Source organism: Anser anser (assembly GCF_964211835.1).
Source record: "Anser anser genome assembly, chromosome: Z".
Classification (NCBI taxonomy): domain Eukaryota; kingdom Metazoa; phylum Chordata; class Aves; order Anseriformes; family Anatidae; genus Anser; species Anser anser.
The window spans coordinates 77,283,938-77,307,664 of NC_139723.1; the positions used below are offsets into that span (position 1 = coordinate 77,283,938).

At 55.4% G+C, this 23,727-nt stretch overlaps 2 protein-coding genes across 8 annotated transcripts in view; one reads left to right on the top strand and one right to left on the bottom strand.

Moving 5' to 3' along the window:
- Positions 1–60: 60 nt before the first annotated feature.
- Positions 61–5,153, top strand: CIMIP2B (ciliary microtubule inner protein 2B). Of its 4 annotated transcripts, XM_083816788.1 has the most exons (7): positions 61–1,916; positions 1,994–2,141; positions 2,617–2,834; positions 3,082–3,293; positions 3,724–3,874; positions 4,242–4,451; positions 4,805–5,153. In XM_083816788.1, the coding sequence occupies exons 2-7, from the start codon at positions 2,098–2,100 to the stop codon at positions 4,891–4,893; spliced, it is 924 nt and encodes a 307-aa protein (XP_083672914.1). In that variant the 5' UTR covers positions 61–1,916; positions 1,994–2,097; the 3' UTR covers positions 4,894–5,153. The 4 variants fall into 4 exon arrangements, with proteins under 4 accessions (XP_083672914.1, XP_083672915.1, XP_083672913.1 ...); XM_083816787.1 differs by lacking the exon at positions 61–1,916 and having other exon boundaries at positions 1,962–2,141; XM_083816790.1 differs by lacking the exon at positions 61–1,916 and having other exon boundaries at positions 1,964–2,141; positions 3,082–3,239.
- Positions 5,154–5,303: 150 nt separating this feature from the next.
- RUSC2 (RUN and SH3 domain containing 2) overlaps positions 5,304–23,727 on the bottom strand; it is a 53,398-nt gene continuing 34,974 nt past the window's right edge. For 2 of the 4 annotated variants that reach the window (XM_083816769.1, XM_083816768.1), the window contains exons 3-13: positions 18,893–20,971; positions 16,643–17,419; positions 15,930–16,130; positions 14,922–15,065; positions 13,740–13,816; positions 11,537–11,711; positions 10,607–10,712; positions 9,780–9,826; positions 7,294–8,269; positions 6,870–7,043; positions 5,304–6,696 (exon numbers count right to left, since the gene is read on the bottom strand). In XM_083816769.1, coding sequence (XP_083672895.1) covers positions 6,516–6,696; positions 6,870–7,043; positions 7,294–8,269; positions 9,780–9,826; positions 10,607–10,712; positions 11,537–11,711; positions 13,740–13,816; positions 14,922–15,065; positions 15,930–16,130; positions 16,643–17,419; positions 18,893–20,864 — 4,830 coding nt within the window. In that variant the 5' untranslated portion in view covers positions 20,865–20,971 and the 3' untranslated portion in view covers positions 5,304–6,515. The remainder of the gene's footprint in view (positions 6,697–6,869; positions 7,044–7,293; positions 8,270–9,779; positions 9,827–10,606; positions 10,713–11,536; positions 11,712–13,739; positions 13,817–14,921; positions 15,066–15,929; positions 16,131–16,642; positions 17,420–18,892; positions 20,972–23,727) is intronic. The other 2 variants (XM_083816770.1, XM_083816771.1) reach the window with 2 other exon arrangements.

Below are 23,727 nucleotides of genomic sequence, written 5' to 3' on the forward strand. Positions count from 1 at the left end.
GCAGCCACTCGACACAATGCCTGAGCCGCCCCTCGGGATGGGCAGCAGCGTTCCCAGAAGGATGTGTGAGCAGCCTGGCTCTCCGGGACCGCGTTTCTGCAGGAAGATGGAGCTTCCACACTCAGTAAAGTCATGCAGAGACTACGTCAGCACAGCTCTCTCCCCCGTTAATGTCTGATAGAAAGAATTGTGGAAAAAGGCCACCAGAAGGGCATAAATGGTCTTTGAGACCTGGTGGTGCACGCTTGGGCAGGAAAGCCAAGGTGCTAGCTGGGTGCTTGAGCATAGGCTGAGAGCAGATGCTGGGTGACACGCTGGTGACAACCACGGGGACCCGCAGCGTGGGTGCCATGGCAGTGATCCCAGGCCCTGAGAGCCTGTCCGGTGGTAGGAGCCTTGAGGTGTTTTGTTTTCTCTAATGGAGACTTCGGAGTCTTCCAGTGTAGAGGCTCAAAAAATATTTATGGAGCTGCGAAAGCAAACCACATCAGTAGGAATTAAGTTCCCCTTTTGGGGGAATCTTTGGAAAATAACTAGGAAAATTCCGTATGTCAAAAAAAAAAAAAAAATCCCCTAAAAAAAACCCCACATCTCCGGGGCCTCCGTTGCAGTGCTCCCAGTGCTAACAGCCTGACCTCTCCAAGAGTCCTACATTACCCCATATAAAAACCTCAAGTGCCCAAAGGGGAAGCGTGGCCCCCGTGCTGCCAGGAAGCCCTGTGTACTTGCTCATTCTCTCGCTCTTCACACTTCCCCTTGCTCCGCGTCGGAAAAATCCGGACTTGAGCACAACTGGGCTCCGCGCAGAGGACAAGGGGGTGTCGCAAGCCGCCGCTGCCTCCCGCTGCCTCCCACCAGGCGTGCTCCGGTTACGCAAGGCCAAGCCAAAACTGCAGAGGCAGCATCTGGCCTCGTTTCAGCGCCTAGGACACCACAGGTGACCCTGGGCTTGTCGGGTTGGCAAGTGTCACGGCCACCCCGCTGTCACCGCGTGGCATCCGTGGCACAGCTGGGAGGGTGAGCAGCGTGCGTCTCGTCACCTTCCCGCGGTGAGGACCACATCCTGCCGCGGGGCCACCCTCAGAGGTGACAGTAAGCAGCTCAGCACTCGCGGCCTGGCACCAGAGCTCTGCCAGGTGAGGCGAACCCAAACACCCCCCTAGCTTTTTGAGAAGGATCTGTCTCCTCTCAGTTCTTCATGCTCCGACCTACCAACACCACAGATTTTCGGGGGCAGATGTGCAGTTCATGAAGTGTTTTTGCAAAAAAAAAAAAGAGGACTGATGTCTGCTTCTACAGGCTCTTTGCTCTTTATTTTTATCTTACTGATAAAATCTTTACATCTCACCTGCCTGATGCTGTTTTGTGTCATCTTGCCATGACTTCAGCTCTTTGAAGAGCACCTCTCTGTTCCAAATAACCTCTGGCCCTAGTATTTAGCCCTGCTGATTCCCCGCTGCCTTTTGATACCAGGAGCTCTGAAAGGCTGCCTTAAATCCTGTCACAGGCTACTGGACAGTGCTGCTTCCTTTGGGTACATCTTACTCAAGTTTCCGCTTTTCATGCATTTCCCCTTTCTGAAGCTGAGCAAGATGCCACTGGACTTTCCAAGCTTTTTTTCTGGTGGTTATTTAGGGTCATGGAAAGAAAACCATGGTGGGCAGCTCTTGGCTGACACCAGGCTCAGCCCAGCCCTGCACAGAGCTCAGTTTCCCCTGGATCTGGATCTTCCTCCCTGGATCCTGTGCCGGGCTGCAGGCTCCTGCTTCAGCACCCCGGGGTGCTCCCACCAGCGGGGTCACACCAGCAGGGGCCCAGGGACTGGATCCTGTGAGCCTGGGCTGGGCCAGCCACTGTGTGGGTCTCAGCGTGTCCCCAGGCCTTGTGCTTAACACTGGGGCTGCCTGTCCTGCCCTGTGAGCATCCCTTCCCACCTCTCCGTGCCTGTCCCCAGGGCAGGTTCCTGGTGCTCAGGTGGCTCCTCCCTTCCCAGCCTCCTGCAGCCATCACGGAGAGGTGTCTGCGCTGCTCCAGCCCTGCCAGGCAGCCGAGGATCCGGCCGAGGACCCATCCACGGCCACAGCCTCTGCCCTACAGATGAGCCAGGTCCTGACTCCTCCAGACCCCAGCTCCATCCCTGGGTAAGCACCAGCTGCAGGGGACCAGTCTCCAGGAGCAGCAGTGTCCTTGTGCACTGCTCCCTGTGCAGGCTGTGCCCCTTTTCTCCCCCCCTCCAGGCTCCCCCAGCCCCACCGGGCACTGCTGCTGGTCCCCAGCTCCCTGGGCACTTCCAGTCCCTGCCCCACCACCCAGGGTGTTTTTTTCCCCCCGTGTTGGGGAGGGAGGGAGCCAACAGCTCTCAGGACGCTGTGTACAGGGCATCCATAGCAACCCTGTATGGCCACGGCCGTGCCAGGGAGGCAGCAGCAGCCTGGAGCAAGGTGGCACAGCCACGGGACCCCCCCCAGTCCCGAGCACTGAGGGACCCCAAACAGCCTGAGGGAGGCAGGCTCTGGGGCTGGGGAGCCAGCGTGCATGTTTCTGTTAGCAGCCAAGGCAGGCATGGCGGTGCCACAGGGCTGGGACATGCTGGTGTCCCACGCTTTGCTCTTGCAGCTACGCCGGTCACCGTGCACACTGCAGGTTGAGCGGGAGGAAACCGTACGTGGAGCTGAAGTCCCCACCCCTGCACAGCCCCAAGGTCCAAAGCTCCCACCGGACGGTGCTGCAGCCGACCCACGGGTCCTGCTGGGGAGCTGCGCCCCCGCGGCTGGGAGCTTGCAGGGGGGCAGGCGCTCAGCCCCCGAGCTGCGTGGCCATCCCTGGGTATACAGGTAGGAGGAGGCCATCCCGCCTGGCGTGGTGACCTGCCTGTGCCAGCACCCAGTGCTGCTGCCCCCTCCCTGCTCTTAGCCCTTACAAAGCATCTCTGCTCCCACTGCACCTCCCATTCCCCCACCCCCCCATGCCTTTACCTCTCCTAAAGCTGGGCCTCAGAGCCCCATCACTGCTTCAGAGCAGAACCGTGCCGTGAAGCTGGGCTCCCCCTTGCTTCCCACCTGGTGGATGCTCTGCTCCCAGGGTTCATCCCCAGAGCCCAGCACTTCTTTGCCAAGACTTACTCCGAGATCTGCAAGGAGGCCAGGAGCAGCTTTGCCCAGCAGCGGCTGGGATCTGCCCACGAGGAGCAGGAGCGGAGGACGTGGCTGCTGTGCCAGGACCCCGCGCAGGACCGTGACGTGAGATGGGCAGGACCCAGTGTGCATCGCGTTGTGGGACCAGGGCTGTCCCCGGTGGGCAGGGGGACATGGGGCACCCCCACCATGGAGGGCAGGGGGACATGGGGCTGGCTGTTGTGGGGAGTCAGTCACCAGGAGGTTGAGAAGGACTTTGGTGGCAAGGGTCCTGCACTCTTTGCTACAGTGGAGGCTTACTGGGTTTGGGCTCGGGAAGGCATCCATGTATGTGACATTACTGTCTTTGCTCCTGTCTTCTCTGGAGGTGCTCACAAGGCTGTGGGCCAGCAGCCAGCACCCACCCCTCCCTCCATCACCACCAGCACCCCACCGCTTCCACCTTTCTGCCACCACGTCCCCTGTGCTGAGGGCTGGCTGAGTCTCCCTCCCCAGACAGGGACCAGCTCCAGGGCACAGCAGCACCAGAGGCTCCTCTCCCTGCTCAGCCTGCCCCCGGCAGTACTCACACCTCAAATATCCTCACCAGGACCCTCCTGAGCCAGGTAACCACCAGGGCCACCCAGCCACAGGAGCAGCAGCAGCCGCCACTGCCCCGTGTGCATTGCCGTGTGCATTCTGGGCACAAGGATCCCCCTACTCCATGGAGGATGATGATCCCCGAAAATATTTCATCTCAGGTGAGGATGCAAGGAGGGGGATAGGGCTGGGATGAGAGGGGACAAGCATGGTCCCTAAGCACTCCATTAATAGCCACATCTTGCAGAGCTCCACTGGGGTCTGCCTGTATCCCCAAACAAGGATCTTCCTGGCAGCTTCAGCAACATTTAGGGTCATCCTTCAAGGGCAAGGATAGACCCACACACGCACACATTTGCCCCTTGCCCTGTTTGGGGGCACTGTCCTGATGGTCTCTCTGCACTCCCTTTGAGGCAGGAGGTTTGGAGGGGGTGGTGGGCATGGGGTGTCCCCTGGGTGAGTTGGGGGGTGCCAGGACTACTACGGGCTGCTTGCAGCCCTTGTTACAGACAGCTCTGACCCACGCAGGCTTCACGGGCTTTGTGCCCCGTGCCCGGTTCCTGATCGGGACAGGCTACCCGATCACCACCAACCGGGCCCTGCTCGAGTTCAGCCAAATGACCCTGAGGAAAGGCGGCAGGAGTGGGACCGAGAAGGGCGGCGCGGTTCTCTCATCCCTGGGAAAGACCTACCCTGCGGACGGGGGTCTGCTGCCTCGTTACACGGGCTACGTCCCAGGTGAGCACCCCAACACACACCTCCCTCGTGCACGAGTCAGTGTGCTCCACTAAACCTAGTTTTGGGGTGCAAAAAGGTGCTGCAAAGGTGCTCCAGGCATAGCTTTTCCCTTCTCCCAGGAGCTGCCAAGGTGTAAGGGGAAGGGATGGGCTCTGGGGGCTTGCTTCCGCAGGGTTTGGGTCCAATGCTCATGCCAGCCTAAGTGCCAGTGCCCCAGAGCCGTTCCCTGTGAGGTGACCCACAGCCACTGAGCCTTGCGGACAGGTTGTGCCAGGCCCTGGGTCCCAGCCCCACAACCCATCCCTCACCGCCTCCTCCCTGCGCTGCTCAGGACCTCTTCCCGCTGCCCGCAGGTTACAAGTTCCAGTTTGGCCGTACCTACGGACACCTGACTCACAACGCCCTGGGCCTGAGCACCCTGGAGAAGAAGATCCCAGACTGAACTGGTGTGAACTGCTGTCCGAAACCTGCTTGGTCCCTGCAAGCATGCACGGGGAATAAAGACGGGGCACTCTGGCACTGCCAGAGCTGGGAAGGGACGAAAGAACATGGGCTCACCCAGGACAGCGGGGAAAGGAAACACCAGGCAGGGGCAGCCACATCCAGCCTGGGTCTGGGGATTCTCTGGAGGGGTGCAGAAAGGACCTCTGGGTGATACAGGGACTGGATCTAGCACTCTTGGCCAGGTGGCAACCATCTCTTCCTTCTCCCATGGTCTGCCATGAGCCAAGGACAGCAGGGGACAACCTATCTTGCTCTGAAGGTCTGCTGCTGGAGGCAGGAAAAAGCCCAGGTATCTCCCAGGCCCTTCTAAGGGACAGGCTGAAATCAAAAGGCTGCAGAGCAAGGGACCTCAATCAGCACCTTTTTTATTAATATGCATCATAAATAAAGAAATAAATAAAGGCGAGACACCTCGTTCTAATGGGGAAATACAAATTAAATACGGTGCGACGTCCGCTAAGCGATGTACAAGCAGGAGGTAACCTTGCAAGACCAGGGCCCCTCGCCACGGGGAAGCCAGCTCAGGCACAACGCCGTGAGCAGCACCCACCCGGCCAAGGCACCAAATACTGGCACGGCCTTTCATTAACACTGTCCCCCACCCGCTGGGCAGGCAAGGACGCCCACCCCACCCCAAGAACATGGCAAGGCAGGGCTGGGCTGGCATTGCCTCTGCCGGGGAGCCCAGGACCCCCAGCAGCCCCTTGTGCATGACACTTGCCCCTGACCGCACGCCATGGGGAGCATCCCCTCCCAGCCCAACCCTCCATCCCCATCTCCCTGCTCCCTCTGGGAGCATCCCCTGCTCTCCCTGCCAGGAGCACGGCCCCCGTTTCCAAACAGCATCCCACCCCCAGCCCTGTCGGGGACCCTGCCCTCACCCCTTCCCCTCCCGCCCCCCTCCACCGAGCATCCCAGGGCATCCGAGGCACTGGCTCCCTGCTCAGCGTGGAGGGTGCGGGGGCACCCCGCGGCACCCGGCTCCGCACAGGGTGGCACTACCCAACCTGGACCTACATCACACCGAACATCCACGCGCCTTCCTCACGACCCAAACACCCTCGCTCTGCACACACACGCACCTCATTTCCCCTCCCGTGGCCGCGGCCGGGCAGCGTGGCAGTGCACGGTGCTCCCACCCCGTGGCGATGACACCGGGGGTGCTGGAGGCCGTACTGCCAGCATCCCGCACCCTCCAGAGTGAAACTGAGCCAGCGCCGCGCTGGCAGGGACTGCTCGGATCCCTGCTACGTACAAGCCCACCACCTGCGGGTGCTGGAGGTGGCGTGGGGTGGAGGGGGCTCAGACGGTGACCGGTGTGGCTGCATGCACGGCGATGCCTGGCAATACGAGGTGCAGCTCGCGGAAGGCCCCGTGGCCGGTTTGGCCTTTGGCAGCTGCACGAGGAGGAGCAAGAAGGAACCACCTACGGTTACTGTATTCTGTAATGGCAAGAAAGGTAAGAAACTAGCAAGAAGCTGTGTCTGTTCCTCTGGCAGGGTGGGCATCCCCAGAGGAGCCTCAGCAGCCCACGGTACTGTGCTTGGCCTCCCAGCCACGTCAGTAATCCTCGTCCTCCGGGTGGGTGACGTACATGATGGGCACCAGTCCCTTCTCGGAGCCGAGGCTGCACTGCAGCCAGTCACCATCCACCTTGGAGATGACCTGCAGGATGTCCCCTTTGTTGAAGCTCAGCTGTCCTGCCTCGGTGGCGATGTGATGGCAAAGAGCTTTCACCTCGCTGCGGGCAGAAAGAGGGGAGAAAGGGTTAGATCACCGCAGGATGCTCACGCCGCTGAAGCCCAGGGACCAACAGGGGGGCAGAACTCCCTCCTGCTGCTACATCCAGACCCATGTGAACTCCATCCCACCGTGTCCCCAGCCCCTGTGGGACAGCCACATGCCACTGCTCACCAGGGAGGGTTGGGACACAGCCCCCGGGCTGGCCGTGGCACGGGTGACACTTCAGGTGGCTCTGTCCGGGGGGGCTCTGGCTCAGGGGCTGCTTCTCGCCACATGCTTGCCCCAACCGTCTGGGCCACCAGCTGGAACACGGACTTGTCCAGGCTCAGCCAGCCGGAGGGCAACCTGCAAGAAGGAGACAGAAGTAGGTCGTGGTGGGGAAGGCAACCTCTCATGGCAAGGTCATGCCTTAGAGGTCTGGATCATGCACAACATGCACTGCAGCCCCCAGACTGTTTCCTTCCCAAGAGACCCAGCATGCCCCAGACACACCAGGTGTGGAAGACCTTCCTATTCACCTCTGATGTACCACCACAGTGTAGCCCAGAGCCCAGCTTAACCAGCCCCTCCAGCCCTAAGCCACCCATGTCCCTACCTGTTAGGTTGCCTGGGCTCTTTTTGCACCTTCCTGGACCCAAACAAGTGTCCCCACTTGATGGGCTGGCTGCTCTCTGACGCACTGCTGCTGCTCTCCTCTTGGGGGGCTGCTGCTGCTCCCAAACTTTGCTGAGTCCCAGTCTCCTTCTCCTTGCTGCGCTTCAGCTCTGTAACCACTGAGTCTGGGGGGCTGCCCATCCAGAAGGGCCAGCTCCGCTCCTTGACCTCTTCACCGGCTGGTACCTGCTGGGGCTTTTCCAGGGGCTCTTCCACAGCTCCAGGACTTGGCCTGCTGGTGGCCTTGGGCTTCTCCTCCAAGATTCCTTCAGCGATGGGGCAGGCTTCTGCACCCTCCACCACGCCTTCACGTGGAGGTGGTGCCCTGTGGTTCTCAGCTGGCCTGGGGACACCACTCGATGCCTTCTTCTTCTTTTCATAACGGATGAGCTTCGAGCCTTCAGTCGAGCCCTCGATGTAAATCTGAGAGCTCTGCATGAGCTGGTACCACCAGCCCGCCTGCTTGTCTTTCTTCCCTTCCCACGTGCTCTCTTGCACCTTCCTCTGCTCTTCCTCCCTGTCCCCATCTCCAGAGGAGGCCCCCACTCCTTTGACCCTCTCACTTGCAGCTTGTTCAGGGCTGTGGCCTGGTGACACACCACCGTCTCTGCCACCCACTTTGCATGCTTCAGGGGCAGTGCTGCAGCCATCGGGATCCTCGCTGCTGCCCCGCGTCCGCATCAGCTGCAGAGTGGAGTGTGCGGAAAGCAGCAGGTCCTGCTTCACACGCAGCAGCTCCTTCTGCTGCTGCTGCTCTTTGCCCATCTGCATCAGGTGGTGCTCAAAAAGGAGGTCTAGGTTGAAGGGCAGCAGGGAGAGAGGCTGGAGAAGGAGCAGGAGCTCCTCGAACAGAGGCTGACACACGCTATGAGACAGGCACAAGAAGCCCACCGGCTGGTAGTGTGCCAGGATGATATCTGTAGGGCAAGAGGCAGTGGTTAGATGAGAGGCTCCTGCCACCTTCGCCAAGCCACCAAGAAGCTACTGGGGAAAGGAACTGAGCACTGGTTTCTGGTCACAGCTGTGGCTGCAGTGTGAGGCTCAACACTGGGGCAGGGAGCACTGGGCAAACTGGCGCAGATCCTGCTTCCTGCAGCCACCACCTGCCTGTCAGATTACCCACTGGAGCAAGCAACCTCTGTCACAAATGCCAGAGGAGCAGGGTGCAAACAAAAAGCATCAGAGATGGTTGTCACACATTAAGATTCTCTTTTCCAGCACCCTGGATATAAACAAGGATCTGCAGATCTGGGCCAGTACCAGTGCCCTACAGGGAGAGGTGTCAGGGACAGCTGAACGCAGCCTTTCCAGGGATCTGGCTGGGCTGGACCACGGATCCTAACAGAAAATAAAACAGTATTTCTACCTGCAGCATTCATCCTACACTTCATTTTGACACTTCTGCACTGCCCCACCACTAGCTTTGCTGTCAGGTGTCACTAACAGGACAGAGTTTGGCATAGGCTTTGTGCCTGTTTGCAGTGAGTTAACCAACTTACACCACAGAGAGGATTTGCACTTTATCTGCAAACCCTATGCCTAGCCTTCAGCCACTTGGCAGCCCCACCTCAGACTTTCAGTTCTTAATGATGGCTTGAAACAGAAGATTCGCAACGGTTGTCTTCTGCTCCAGAAAAACAGGGTGCTTCCTCTCGTTACACCGGTCACTACAAAGGCAATCTGCTCCAAAGTGCTGACAGAACATACGGACCAAAGCAATGTCTGCTGTCAGCCCCCAAACCTGCCAGAAGATACCGGGCTGGACTTCTTGCAGTGCACGGGGCCCTGGGCTGAGCATGCACTGAGCCAGCAGCACTCTCAGGGAACCCAGTAGGTCGAGGGTGTCTGCCTCACGGTGCACTTAGCACTTAGTCATGCTGCTTCCAGGCATCAGGCAGCTTGGTTGTTGCTGCTAGGTTATCTACACACTCCAGAAACACTTCTGGCTGAAAAGAAAAACAACAGATACATCCAGGAAAATCTGCTGTTTGTTTGCCTTAAGGCTTTCCTTTCTATTTCACATGCCTCAAGGATTTCATGTAAGTGTTCACACTTCCAGTCCTACAAAGTTCTCAGGCACTGGGCAGGGGACACAGACATTTGGAGAGGGTTAGATCTGGTCTCCTGAGGGTAGACTGAGGTATTTGTACTGTAGGATATAGCCTTGGCTACCAGCTGCAGCTGGGAAGGACACAGGTGGTCAGGCCCTCTACAGGTCAGGTGGAGGGAGCGGCATGGAGCTTTGATTTCCACCTCCCTTCCTTTAGCTGAGCAGCCATCCAGCAACATTTACACCAGGAATGCAATAAAGTCTAGCAGAGAGGAGCAGCAGTGAGAGACCGCCAAGAGACAAACAGGGCCCAGAGCTTAGACCTGTGCTGCACAATGTGCAGAATTTGGTCCTCTTTGCAGCCCACAGCCTCTTACCTTCATGGTTGTAGAGGTGGTTGAACCAGAACTCCAAGGAACGGATACTATAGGAAGGGATTACGGGCAGGGAAGAAGAGAAAAAGCAAAAATCAATTTATCCCCTTCATCACTCCCATCAGCACGCACTGAGCACAGCCACCCAGCCTGTGAAGGAGCAAACCTGTTTGCTTTGCAATGTGGCATTGTGCAACTGTAACCCCCAACAGCCATGCTCCCAGCAAGTTTCCACACCACTTAGCTCCTATATAAAGAGCTTAGCTTTGCTGAGAAGTGCTTACATGGAAGTGGCAAATCAACTACAAACATGAAATCACTGCATCAAACTTGGCCCAAAATATGCTGGCATCCTGTGCCAGCAGAAGAGCGCTGGGCCAGCCTGGGTCGGGAGAGCAGGGCATAGCTTGCTCCTAGGGGTCCCACAATATTTGGAGGTCTTGGGGACTCCATTGCATTTACTGCAGTCATAGGAAGCAGCGTCACAGGGATTTTCAGGAGTAATATATGCATATGTTATGTCAATCCCTATATGAGTCCTGACAGACAGACTCTTCCCACCTAGCATTTTGGGGCCAGAATAAGCTGACAAAGTTCTTCAGTGGGCTACAGCCAGCCCTTCTCAGTCCTGGCCTGGTAGGGGTAGGTGTTGATCCCTCTGGTGTTCCCTGAAACTCACAGCTTCTTCCTTCCCTCACCTACAGCTGGGAAGCTGCTTCCCAGCTTTCTTAAGTCTTTTCATTGGCCACTATGCCTGCTTCTGTTCAAGGAGCAGCACCTTCTGCCAGCCCCGGACAATGGCATGCAGTCAGCCCAGGGAGCCTGCTTACTTGAGGAGGCCGAAGATGAATGCGTTGAACCTCATGTTGTGGTTGGTGAGCTCCGTGTACTGGCTGATCTTGCTATAGAGGCTGTGCAGCAGCTTGGTAGAGGGGCCTGTCGAGAGAATCAAAATGCTGGGATTAGTTGTAGTCAGCAAAGTCAAAACAGCACCGCAGGAAGCAGCCTTCAGGCATAGCCAGAAGGTGTCTGAGCTCCCATGCCTACAATGTGCCCAGCTCCCATGCCTACATGACCCTCCACTGGTCACCAAGATGAGTTCACTCCATTCCAACAGTGAGATTCCACAGAGGAGATGGGTTGCAGTCTTTCTCAGGCTGTCAGTCCAAAACTTTGGGAGAGTTTCAATGCATGAAGGTGCCCCAGGGACCTGCTTCCCCCAGTTCAGAGACAGTCATGGCCCTCGGCTCAGAATCACCAGGCAAAAATAACGTTGCAGTTGTTGGTTATAATTTGATGTGTTTGTAATCACAGAGAGAACCCCAGAGCTGGAGATGTGCCACAAACAGGCTAGAAGGCTTCCCAGCCCTGGCTGTAAGCTCTTCATGATGCAGAAATCAGTGTGGGCCTGCCATCTGTAACCTCAGAAAGGAGTTCTGCTGGATGGTAGCCACTGCCACGACCCGGGGTGCAGGTGACATGGCCATACTTGAAAGCAGCAAGCTTTGTGTGCAAATTTTCTTATAGATCAGGCTGGAGCACAGCTCTGCCTTACACTGCAGCTGTGCAAGGCTAAAGATGAAGGTTTAGAGACAACCCAGAAACTCGGGGTGGCAGGGGAAGAGATTTTTTTTTTTTTTGTCTGGGCTTTTTTTCATTGCTAGGGCCTGTTATAGCAGAATTTGGACCTTCCCCAGCACCTCCCAGCCACAGCACAGCAGTACCACAGAGTGCCAGGCATCACCACACATCCTCCATACCTAGTTGGGTGGATGCCTCCACCACGCTCCAGGGGATGTTTCTCCTCTGGCCAATGATCATGTCTAGGACGTAGGCCTTGAGCCCATCACTCAGGATGTCCCGGACAGCTGGGCACAGGTATTTCAGGATGAGATGTCCCACATTGGGGCTCACGGAGCTGTTCCCAAGTTTGGCCTAAGGGAGAAGAGGGAACAGGGAGAGGGTTGGTAATTGCTCTACATGGTACAAACACACGCAAACATCCCAGGCCCACTTGCCTACTACAGTCACCTAGCTGGCAATACTCAGGCTATGATGAAGCTCAGCAGCTCCTGGAACAGGCAGGCTCTTCCTCTTCACCCCTGCTGCCTCACAAAACAATTCTGGGTTGCTTTGTGCAAGGTTTGGCCCAGGCTGAGATAAGGCAACGGCTTGTGAAGAGAATATCCCAGCTTGGAAAGAGGATATTCCAGTTAGAAGGCATACCCAGTTCTCCTCACGGGTATACCAAGGCTGTCTTGCTGGAGGAAGAAAAGAGATGGGACTTCCTCTGCTGCCATAGAAGATTTTCATGTTGCTATTTTAGAAGCAGGAAGCAGCAAATGACCTAGGAACTTCCAGCACAGAGGGGTTAAAGAACACTTAACTCAGTGACGAGCTGAGCTATAATTCCTGGGGATTACTATAAATAAACAGGATGAGGGGAAAATGGCTGGACAGAGCCCAGGCTGAAGTGAGGAGGCATGTAAGAGCCCAGCATCAAGCAGGGAGGGACACATCCTGCTGCATGCAGCCCTTGAGATGCCAAGGGTCAATCCAGAGGGGTCAGCCCTGGACCTTACACATCATGTTGGTAGTCCAAGGCAGCTGCATTTGGGGCACAGATTTTACCAGCTGAGCTGGAATTACACTGGCCAGTTGGCACGGGTCCACAAAGTCCTGAACTCAGACTGAACTTCTGGGTCAGGAATAATCCTGCCAGATCCATCAAGCGTGGGAGCATCATGTACAGGTGCTGCCTTTTGACAGGTGAATGCTCAGCCCTTGGCACTCTGACACATAAAGAAACACCAGATCAAAACCATAGCATTGTCTGGCAAGTAAAGTAATGGGCGAATGTTGCAATTATTCCCCAAACCAAGACAACAAGCACAGGAAATTCACAGTGAACTTTTCAAAAAGCTGTGGAAATCCAAACAGCTCAAGTTACACTGCACAGCAATCTCTGCCTCAGCAACAATTGTAATTAGTGGCAAATTACTCTGGGCTGTGAGGTAAGACTGAATTGGCTTGGAATCTGTCCTAGTCAAGTTTCTCCTTAGGGATGGCACTCCAGGGGAAGTTGTCATCTTCAAACAGTGTTACAGTGCTGCCACAGAGTCTCTGCAGCTGAAGGATGCTGTTCTGGTTTGAGAGGAGGCACCACAAGCATGCTGAGCATCACAGGACTGAAAACACTGTCTGGGTTAAACAAGCAAGCTTGTTCTGCTTGTGTTAGTCCAGAAATGAGCAATGAGGGGAACACAAGCCAAACACGGCCACTGGCAATCAAGATGCACTCTGAAGCCTGTGGGTACATGGTAAGGGCCACAGGGAAAGACCACCCGCCCAAGATGGGCAATGACTAACACATTTTTTTATCATTATGGAGTCCTGTCATACATCAAGGAACTGCACTGTGCTCTGCCACCAGTGCCAGAAGACAATCATGAGACAGATGGAGAAAGGAGACATAACTCTCCACTATATGAGAAAAAAGAGCCATTGTACCACATCAGACCAGAGGTCCAGCTGGCCTGGTATTCTCTACCTGGTAGAGTATATCATGAAAGTACATAAGAAACAGTCAAACCGGAGCAAAAACATATAATACTTCAATTTAACAATGCTGTCCCAGAGTACAACTAGGACTACCTAAGGTGGACACTATTCCTTTGTGTGTAGTAGACATCAATGAATTTCCCTTCCCTGTATTTTTCCAATCTTCCCTTAAACCCATGTAACCTTTTGGCATCCCCAATATCATGCAGCAAGAACTGTCACACATTTACTGTCTGCTGCATGAGGAACAATCATGTCTCTTTGTTTTGCTCTTGGTACTACTAGCTTCACTTGATGCCTCTTAGTTTTTGAACTGGAAATAATGGAAAGGCAATATTTCTCCATCCTCTCTATGTTTCTCATGATGTTGAGCAGCCATACTGAACTGAAAGCAAGACTTACCTTCACCCCTGGATCCCTGCTGGTTCCAAAGTGAGCCACAATCAGGTCGACAGCAGTGTTGATTGCCTTCACCAGAGCTAGAGGGAAAGAGAATCAGAGCTGCCCGAGGGGCTTCTAGGACAAACCCAGACCAAATGCTTCATGAAGAAATCAGGCAGGGGTATTTCCAGGCCGTGTCAGCACACGTAGTCTCTCTGGGGACATGATCAGCTCATGCCTCATCTCTGCCACAAGCATGTAAAGTCTGTCCTAACTCCTCAGCAAATCTATCCCTGCTGGTTCCAGCACTCACACATCAGCCTGGCAGTAAGACAAGCTCTAGAAGTGGCTGAAGACATAAGTGGCTGATTAGACATCCTGTCAAATATTCCCAAGGGACATGGAATATCACCTCCATTGCACCATCCCCTGTGGGAGCAGAAATGGGGCCTGAGGCAATGACAGGGCAGAAACCATGCATTTGGCAGGGGCTAACAGTCCAGTGGTGGGTAATCTGACATCTGCTCCAGCACAATGCAAGAACACAAGTGGAACAGAGGGGAAGGCTGCCCTCTGGGAATCACCATCACACAACTGGTAAGGGCATGGGGACCTTTCTGCACATCACTCGCTTCCGACATGACACAGAGGCAGCTGCCACAACCCTGTCCCCAAGTCTGCATCCAGTATGGATCCAATCACTTTCTCTAACCCTTTGATATAAAGGGTGAGGGAATCCTTTCTCCCACCCTTTGATATAAAGGCTTCACCACACAGGACCCAACAGACCTTTTAACTACATCACACACTCAAGCTAACACCTGCAGCACCACACAGATTCCGAGGTCTACCCTTTATATTGAGACGGGGTGGCTGCATGCCCTGTCTTAGGGTCATGCTCCCACGCCTGCCTGCTCTCTTCGCACATTCTTGTGGACTTAAGGCATTTTCTCATCACACTTCCTGGGACAAGCAGCTCATATATACTCTGTAGCATGTGGTAAGGTGCAGAGAACACATGAACATGTCGTGGAAACAGCTGGCAGTCCAGAGGGGACATCTAGTTATGATGTTACAGCAGAGAAGAGCAGGCAAAGAAACCATTATGTCTACAGAGATGAGGTGAGAGAGAGAAGCACCGTTTGCCTTATGCTGTGCTATGCCACATTCTCCTCCACTGCCACAAGAGACACATGGACTCACCCTTCTTCTGCAGCAAGTCGATAGAGATGGACTCCGTGTTGCCATCCGGGGAGAGGCAGAATTCAGCTGGGGGCTTCTCAGCTAGTGAGAAGTAGTCAGGGAAGAAGTCAGTGTAGGTAAGCTGGAGTTGCCTCATGGACTGTCCTGCAGGGTCAAGACAGGAGAGAGATGGGTCAGCCCCAAAGCCTTTCCCACATTGTTTTTCCCAGAAGCAGGCTGCACCAGCAGGATTCTTCCCATCTCTCTGTCCAAGACTGGGACAGCAAGGCTAAAGGCTTGCTACCCTCCCAGAAATGTTTTGCAACATGTTCTACCCTGCAGCTCACCCAACACCCAGCTCCAGCTTGGCTGGGTACCCACGGGCACTGGAAGATGCTGTGGGAGGCTCACCTGCATGGGCTGGTGCTAAAGAAAAACTCACTGCAGCGGATTCTCAGGGCTGCTGTGCAGGTAGCCCCAGCAGGGATGCAAGTGGGTCAGAAGAAGAGCAGACTGAGAATCCCTATTTGTCACTCACAGGCATGGACAGGCAATAAGCAACATGCCTTCTGCCTGGCCCCTGGGATGGGCTCTGTTTCCAAGGGGAGACCTCTGCAGGAGTCCTGAGCTACAGCCCAACATCTAGCATGGGAGAGATGCTGGGGCAGATGGGCAGCCACTGGGACACAGACGTGAGATCTCCAAGGGGTACAACCCCTGTACAAGACATGAACTACAAACTGGACACAGGCCTGGAGCACTTGCTGAGGTCTGAGCTGGCCTTTCAATCTGGCCCAGAGCCAGACCTGACTGTTCTCAGCTCATGGGGAAGCAAAGAGGCTCCACATGTTGTACCGACCAGTAAGGCAACTTTCACCTTCCTCTTGCACCCCTCAGCCCCACTGTGAGCAGATGCCTCAACCCTCCTGCTCAGAGCTGGCAGAGCAGTGATGAGGCCAGGCATAGCTGGGACATTGTACCTGAGCCCCGAGGCCACCCCCAGACCCCCGGCAGAAGGGCGGTGCGCACCGTTCAGCTTGCAGTGGAAATTGTTGGTGTTGAGGGTGCCGGGGAACTCAAAGATGGGGTTCCCCCGGTTCAGCCGGGGCTCCTGCTGCCTCCTGTCGAGGCTGCTGGCTAAGCCGGGCAGCCCCGAAACGCGGTCCAGGCCCAGGGGGTTCCTCCGCCTGTACTCTCGCCACTTCAGCGCTTGAGGGGAGAGGTGGTTCGCTGCAACGCCGCAGGCAGCGTGCACCCGATGAGAGGACGCGAGCAGACAGGAGGACGTGGAGGGCAGACGGGGAGAGAAGGATGAGAAGGGGGAAGAACAGAGAAAGAGAGACAGCAAGTTAGTTGAAGTCCGGCAGCATTTCAGGCCGTTAGCACATATACACAGGGGGAGGTGGAGGCCACAGCATGGCACAGCAGGGCAGGAGCCCAATGGCCTGGTGGCTGCAGGCACAGGGGGAGCGGGTTCAGGGTGCCAGCACCCAGCATGGGGAGCTGTAGGATCAGCATCCCTCCCAGAAGACACTGTGTAGGAGCCAGGACTGAAGGGACATGCTCTTAGCGCACGACTTTCTTTTGCAGGCAGTGATCACAAGAGCTGCTGGATGCTGCAGCACCCAGATGCCATTTTGGCTCAGGTTGCTGCTGTGGGAAGGGAGGTGCTATAGAGGGCAGCCACAGCCAGGGAGCTGGAGATGTTCCCCACCAGCACGTCCTGGTGGATGGGTACCTACCATTGAGGGGCCGCACTCCCATGCTGCTCAGGGGACCAGAGCTGCTGGTCTCACTGCCACTCCTCCAGTGGGGATCTGCACGGGCTCCACCTCGGCTCACGGGCACACCGCCCAGGGAAAGGGGCAGGAGGGACCCACTGTGGAGTCGGTACTCAGAGAGCGGTGGGCTTGGCTCCAGCGGTGCCTCCTTCTTGGGAACGAGCCTGGGGTTCTCCTTTTGCCTCAGGGCATCGGCTTTGGTGACTTGGGAGGGTTGCATGGCACTGACAGCAGGGGAAGACCTGGTAGGAAGCAGGTTGGCAGAGATGGGGCAGGACCTGCTCCTGGGAGGCTGGCTCTCTCCAGCTCTCTCCGCGGTGGGTGAGGAAGAGGAGTCCACGCTCTGAAAGAAAGGCACGTTGCATCGCACGGGAGAATAACTGCCCAGGGGGGACGGCCGGGTTGTCTCCGGGGCTGGCTTCTTGATGCAGCCGTCGTTGAGGGAGGCAGCTCCATCCGCTGAGCGCTGGGTCAGCAGCGTGCTGTGGGCTTGGCTCCCCGCTGCCTGCTCCGCCAAGGTGGCAGAGGCCTGGAAATTGGAGGAGATCTGCTGGCTGGCAGGCCGGTTGCTGGACAAGCTGTAGAGTTGAGAAAGGCTGGAGGCAAAGTGGCTGTGCAGAGCACGGGCCTTGGGCGGCTTGCTGAAGTGGTGCTGGAAAACAAAGGGCTGGATGGGCAGAGTCGTGGGACGCTGGTCCTTGCTGTAGCGCACCACAGGCTTGCTGTCTGTGCTGCCACCTTCGGGGAGAGAAAGGGGGACAGCACGTGAGGATGGGCAAAGGGACAATCATCGTGAGCTCGGTGGGTCACAGGCAAAAGGGAACATGCTCTCAGCTGTGGGAGGAAGAGGATGAGCTAGACACCAGTGACAAAAGCAGAGTGGTTCAAGTCTGAACCAGTTACACACATGAGCTGGCAGGGTAAGGACATGTAACTCCTGTACCTGTTCTCCCCCAAGGACACAGCTCCCTTCCTCCCTCTCCCTGTACCAGCCCCTACCGTTCTCAGTGAAATCAGGCCCACAGCAGAGTTAGAAGCTTCCAACCCTGGGAAAAGTTAGTCTGCCCCAGCAAATGATGGACAAGGATTTCCTAAGGGTGTGCACCAGGCTGATCTCCTATGCATGAATGGCTGCTGTTCCTGATGGGGCCACATCCCAAGGACACAAATTAAAGGTGATCCACTGTGTGCACAGCGCACAACACGCCTGGCCAGGCTGACCAGGTTCCTTGATCGCCATCCACACCGCACCCCAGCATGGCTGGGCAGGTCCTGGCTTAGATCCCTGCCACTCCTCCAGCCCACAGCAAATCCTGGGACAAAGATGCTGAGGGCCTGTAGGACCTCTCACAAGCAGACCCTCAATGTTACCTGCTCCCCAAGGGGTATGCCAGCCCTCTTTCCCTATAGCTTGCCTTTAGCAGGGATTGCTTTCCCTCTGGTCTCTTATCAGACCCTCTAGGCGTGCATGTTGCTCTCGGTTGGAGACATGCAATGCCAATGTCAGTGTGGAAAGCAATTCAGGTGCTACAGGCTTTCCCACCGAGGCAGCTGGTACAATTACCCTGGTAATGGCCATGTGCTCCTCCAGAGGGGCCTCTGCTGCAGGCCTATGCACTGTAGAAGAAATGGCCAGGATGCTACAGCAAACACACAGGGCTCCTCTAACCTCTGTAGGGCTCATAGTGTAAGTGCTGGCAGAGACAGATCTCCGTGAGCCCTGCATCAAGAGGGGACTGTTGGCTATGCCGCTTCCCTCCCTGCCTCTGCCCCATATGGATCCAAAACAGAAAGGCTAAGAACTGCCCAGCAGTTCCCTTCCCTTTGTCTGCTGGGAACATGGCTCTATGGAGCATCTGTAAATCTGTCTTGGGAGCTAAGGGCAGGTCATGGGCTGGGGGAGTACAGCACCCTGAAAGGGAGTCAGAATGAGACAGTCCTCCAAGCTGCATAGACCCTGAGTGCTTATCCTCCCTTACACGATATGGGAGGTTTGCACAAAACCTCAGTTCTCTAAAGAAATAGAAGGACAAGCCACTTGCACTGATCTGGGTCTGCAATAAGCACAGCAGGGCTTTGTCCCAGAGACCAGTAGACCAGGGAACTGTACAGGCTGCGGTCTCATTGCCATGCACATTCCTCTGCTGCTCCCCTCTAATCCCAAAAAGCTTTTCTTGTTACTTCTCCGCTCTGCCTAGTTTGGCTCCTTACCGTCTGCTCGGGCTCTAACATCTCTTTGTCCGTGGCCACTGGCAGAGCTACCTGAGAAGTTGGCATCTGCCTCCGTCAGCAGGGAGAGAGAGGCTTGCTCACCTGCCCCGTGCCCACTGGGGACGGTCTCAGTGGAGCCCGAGTCTTTGGTGGAGCACAAAGCCTGTCTGTCCCCAAAAGGGTGATTCAAACAGAAGCCCTCGCAGCTCCGGTTCAGGCCGTGGACGAAGGGCATGGGTGGAAGACTCTGGCTGCGGCGAGCTCTTTCTTCAAGAAAGGTTGGGCAATCCCGCTGTGTCTCAGGGATAGGGGAGAACTCCAAGGAGGAATCGCCACTGGACCGGAGCGGTGGGGAGGTGCCGTTCTTTTTCCTGCCTTTAGCAAGTTCGGCAAAAGATGTCACTCGCTTCGGGGGAGAACTCTGGATGGGTATCGCTGGGCTTTCACTCAGCTTGACCGGACAGCTCACCATGCGCTCCAGAGAGCCCAGCCTGCTGCTAGGGCTCCTGTCGAGGTTCTGATCATAGCTCCTGGAGCGCTGCCGGCTTGTGTTGAGGTTAGGTGGCGACACGTTCACATAGACCTGGCCCTCAATCATGTTCTGCGTGGTTTCTCCCTTTGTCTCCTCTTCACTGCACTCCACGTTGCTTTCTTCTTGTCTCAGGTCAGGCCTTCTAAAAAGATAGTATTCAGTGGGCTGGGCTGGGCTACCTTTGGTGTGGTCTTCCGAGCAGCTAGTTATGGACGATCCTGCCGGGCTGGGGGATGATTGGGAAGACAAGTCACACGTGACTAACTTATAATAATTCTGAGTAGCCACAACAAGCCGTGCTTGGCTCTGGAAGCAGGCAGTGAGGTCTGAGCTCTCTGAAGTGCAAGGCTCACAGTGGAGGTGGTAGGAGTTGCAGTTAGCATCAAGGACAGGTGAGGAGGAGTGGTGACACTCACACGCCTTCCCTGAACTCTCTGGGTGATGCGACTCACATGACATCTTGGAGTCTGTGGGTGATGAATGCAAATCCAGGTAAAAAGCTCCCGTGTCTGAGTGGCTGCAGAAAGAAGAGTCACAGGACAGGTTGGCTGAATTCAGGTTAGATCGAGAATGGCCGTTCATTTTGTTGTAGAGAGCACTGAAGTTCACCAGCACCCCATCGGAGCTGTTGCAGGAAGAGTCGCTGATGTAGCCCATCTGCTGGTCAATCACTTCAGACTGACTTGACGAACTGTAGCAGCGACAGCGATGGAGCTCGGAGCTGGAACAGCTGCACGTCCGGCTGTGCAGGGCATCCTGATTCCTCAGTGATTCGCCCGTGTTTTGGTTCCACTCCTGGTCGCCACCATCAAAGGAGAAGCTGGAGGAGCTGCCGCGATGGCAGCTGCATTCATCCAGATCCATGCGTTCGGTGGCCTGGTGGCAGCGGTTCGCATTGTTCCTCTTCTGGATGTCGTCACTGCTGATTTTGTCCTCCTGCCCATCTACCACACCGGACCGGCTGGCCATGTTCCAGGATTTCACAATTTGGTTGGAGTCGTGGAGGTGGAAAGGAGGCAAAGCTAGCTCATGCAGGTGAAAAGGAGGTTTGCCAGCCACAAGGGAGTTGTGAAGGTGGAAAGATTTCTGACCCAAGTCATCCCCAAAGATGCTGAGGTCTTCTCCCTCGTTCAGTAAGAAAGGGTTGTGTCGCTTGCTGGCACTAGGGACAATCAAGTCCCTCGCTTTGCCTTCTCTGTTTTCTGAGGCCTCTGCTGAGCTTTCGGAGGCCTGGAGAAAGCTGCTGTACACCAAGGAGTCGGTCTGTGAGAGGTCTCTCTCTGGAAGGGCAGAGGTCCGTGTAACGCTCAGATCTGGCTGACAGAAGGGGTTGGTCCTTTTGTTCACGGAGCAGCACTGTCTATCTGGGACCTGGCAATGCACCAGGGGAATGTGATGGACAATCAGCGTCTCGCCAGTCAGCTTTGGTGGACTATCCATGGTGAGGAATGCTCTTCAGGACATCAGTTAAGTTGGTGCTACCCATGGGCAGGTAGGGCTGTGCATGGGAGGCTGGTAGGACACTTCTCATGGGGGAATTCAGATACCTAGAGAGAGACAAAAACACAAAGAAAGTCACTTCTCAGGAAAGGCAGTGCATATTTAAAGCATCGTTGGTTTGACTGAAGACTTCATGACCTAAACAGAGTGGTCCTTGTCAGCACGAGTACCTGAGCAATCTTCTTCAGGGAAAGCATTACAACGGAAGACAAACATGTCCCTCTCTCTCTGGACTCCAGGGACAATGCTTGTGCTTCTAGATGACCCCTCTCAAACTTACCTGGGGTAACTGATTTCACTCAAGTGATCAAAGGAGATCACAGGCTTTGTGTCAAATGAAAACCTCACTGCTGACAGCATTGCAGACTCACAGGAAAGCAGGCAGAGAGCACAGGGTCTGAAATGAGGAGCTGCACTCTGATGAGGGCAATCCATCTTCTCACATTGGATTCAATGTCTTTACCTGCCTTTAGGTATCCTCAACTTTCCTTTACAAGCAAGACCCCTCGCTGCACTGCAGCACTACAGAGACAGAGGTCAGGGCACAAACTGGAAAGCAGGAACAGACTGGAACGGGAAAGCAGCAACAACCATTCTTCTCCAAAACCCAGGAGGCCCCATGAGGTCCTGAACTCTTTTAATGGTGCCCAGGGAGAGAGCCAAAGTATGCAAGTACTTAAGCACACGAGGGCCTCTCCTGTGAAAAGGAGTAGATGATTCTGTCAGAGAGGCCATGGGGAGCAGCTGCTGATGGTTAAATAGGTGCCATGCAGCACGCTGCCTTCTGCAAACCTTTTGCTGATGGCTAAGCCTCACCTCAGGCTGGTTCCTCTTATGGTCCTGGGTGCTTGGTTCACAGTCCCCTACTGCTCTGTCACTCTATGTGTGACACTTACCTGCTTATCTGAGTATTTACTGTATTTTACAACAGTACTGCTTCAACAGCCCTTTGGCATTTCCTTCTGCATTTCAGGGAAACCAATGCAGAGAAGCTGGGGGGGTGGGGGGGGGAGCAGCTGGGGCACCAAGGAGGTGGAGAAACCAGAAAAAAAGTTGAGCCAGGGTGATGCTGAGGGGAATTAGGGCTCTCAAATATCAGCCCCAAGTTCTGAAATCCCCAGCCCAAACACTGTCGGTCAGCAATCCACATCCCACATCCCATCCAAGCATCCCCAGTGCTCACAGCACCCTGTCACCACATACTGTGATCTCTGGACACCAGGACCCTGGGTCTGCTGCCACCAGTGATCTTCAGACACTAAAAAAGTGACTTTTACAGTATCTAAGTCTTTATCTACATCAACCCAGTGTGTGTGACTATGAGCTGATAATGGATTTGGACTAGAGCCTCAAAGGCACATGGGAGCCCAGAAAAGAAATTGAGAAATGTAGGATAAGTGAAGTCAGAGCAACAGTGTAAGCAATGAGACAGCTTTACAGGAAGATCAGGAGCTTCAGTTCTTCCAGCTGCACAGCATAAGAATAGCAATTAAAAAATGCTAAAATAAAGCTGATCAAAAGAAGTACTTTCCTCCCACGCATAGTACAGATTCTTACAGAGACAGGAAGTGTTGGCAGAAAAAAAAATAGAAAGATGGAAACAGACCTGGTGTTTACAGTAAAAACCCAATGATGTAAAAGCTAACACTAACACTAGTGTTAGCAAGCTGACAAGCCTTGTGGATCAGGCTAGACTCTACCAGAGACCCACACGAGGGACACACACCCTCACACCTGCTTCTGCTGGTATGTTTCAGCCAGGATTAGGTTCTGAAGTAGAGAGGTCACCTGGACCACATTCAGTGGCTTGTCGTGAGACCCTAAATTCCCCGCACCTATAGTCTCCTCGTGCTTATACCACCCTTCACTGCCCTTTCAGCCACTCCTCTGGCTCCTTTCCCACGGCCCTGCAGTAGCTGAAAGGCATGAGTCCCTTCTCAGTCCGGTTCCTGGGAGGAGATCGTGTACCTCGCGGATTCCCACGACCACATTGTTCAAGAACCACCATCAGCCACAGCAGCTCCTGGCTCTGTGCCTGGCACACACACGCTGAAAGTGGTGTTCAACAGCTTGGGCAGTGTTCGCGCCCTGTTTTGATCCTTGTGCACTGTTGATGGTACTTGTAGCAGCAGGAGTCCCTGTTTGTCCTGTCTTTCCCCCAGCACTGTGGCAAAAAGCCAGCCCTGCTCTCCCAGTGCCCTCTTGCTCATTCAGACCTCCCCTTCCCTCATTAACTACCCTTGTAGCTGGTTTTAACACTTAGATGGCATCTCTCCGTAAGGCTTTGCTGTATTTTGGGTGTTGCCACTATGTGACAGCTTGAAAGGCATCGTTTTGAGGATCCAGACCGTGACAACCAAACTGCCTCACTGCCGAAGCACGGGACCTCTGCTGCTTCTGGGAGATGGCTGCCTGGAGCACCGGCACCCATCCGCTGACAAGCCCTGCCAAGCAGCACGCGCTTCACCTCGGTGCAGATGCTGCTGTGGGAGGACAGGGATTGCAGAGGCACACTTTGACATTTCACAGCAAAATGTCAAGGGAGCTCGCGCACTCCCGGCTGTCCCTCTGCAGCTCTGGCTGCAGCACGCAGCGCTGCCCGGCTATTTGGTGTCGGCGGCAGCTGTGATCCGCTGTCACAGATGCTGCAGCATCTCTGCCTGCACCTACAGCCTGCTCCCAGCACGAGGCTCTGAGGTCCAGTATCAAAGGGGGCATGCTGCCAGCTCCTGCCAGGAGCCATTCTTCTGACACCTTCCCTAGGGATACGCGTGATTTTTGTCTGTGCATCCTCCTGTCCCAG

What these genes read in the sequence shown, in the direction of transcription:
- CIMIP2B (XM_083816788.1), top strand. Translation starts at nt 2,098, where the DNA reads ATGAGCCAGGTCCTGACTCCTCCAGACCCCAGCTCCATCCCTGG. An exon ending in GACCCCAGCTCCATCCCTGG is followed by an intron (nt 2,142 to 2,616) that starts GTAAGCACCAGC and finishes TTGCTCTTGCAG; the next exon opens with CTACGCCGGTCACCGTGCAC. An exon ending in GGCCATCCCTGGGTATACAG is followed by an intron (nt 2,835 to 3,081) that starts GTAGGAGGAGGC and finishes CTCTGCTCCCAG; the next exon opens with GGTTCATCCCCAGAGCCCAG.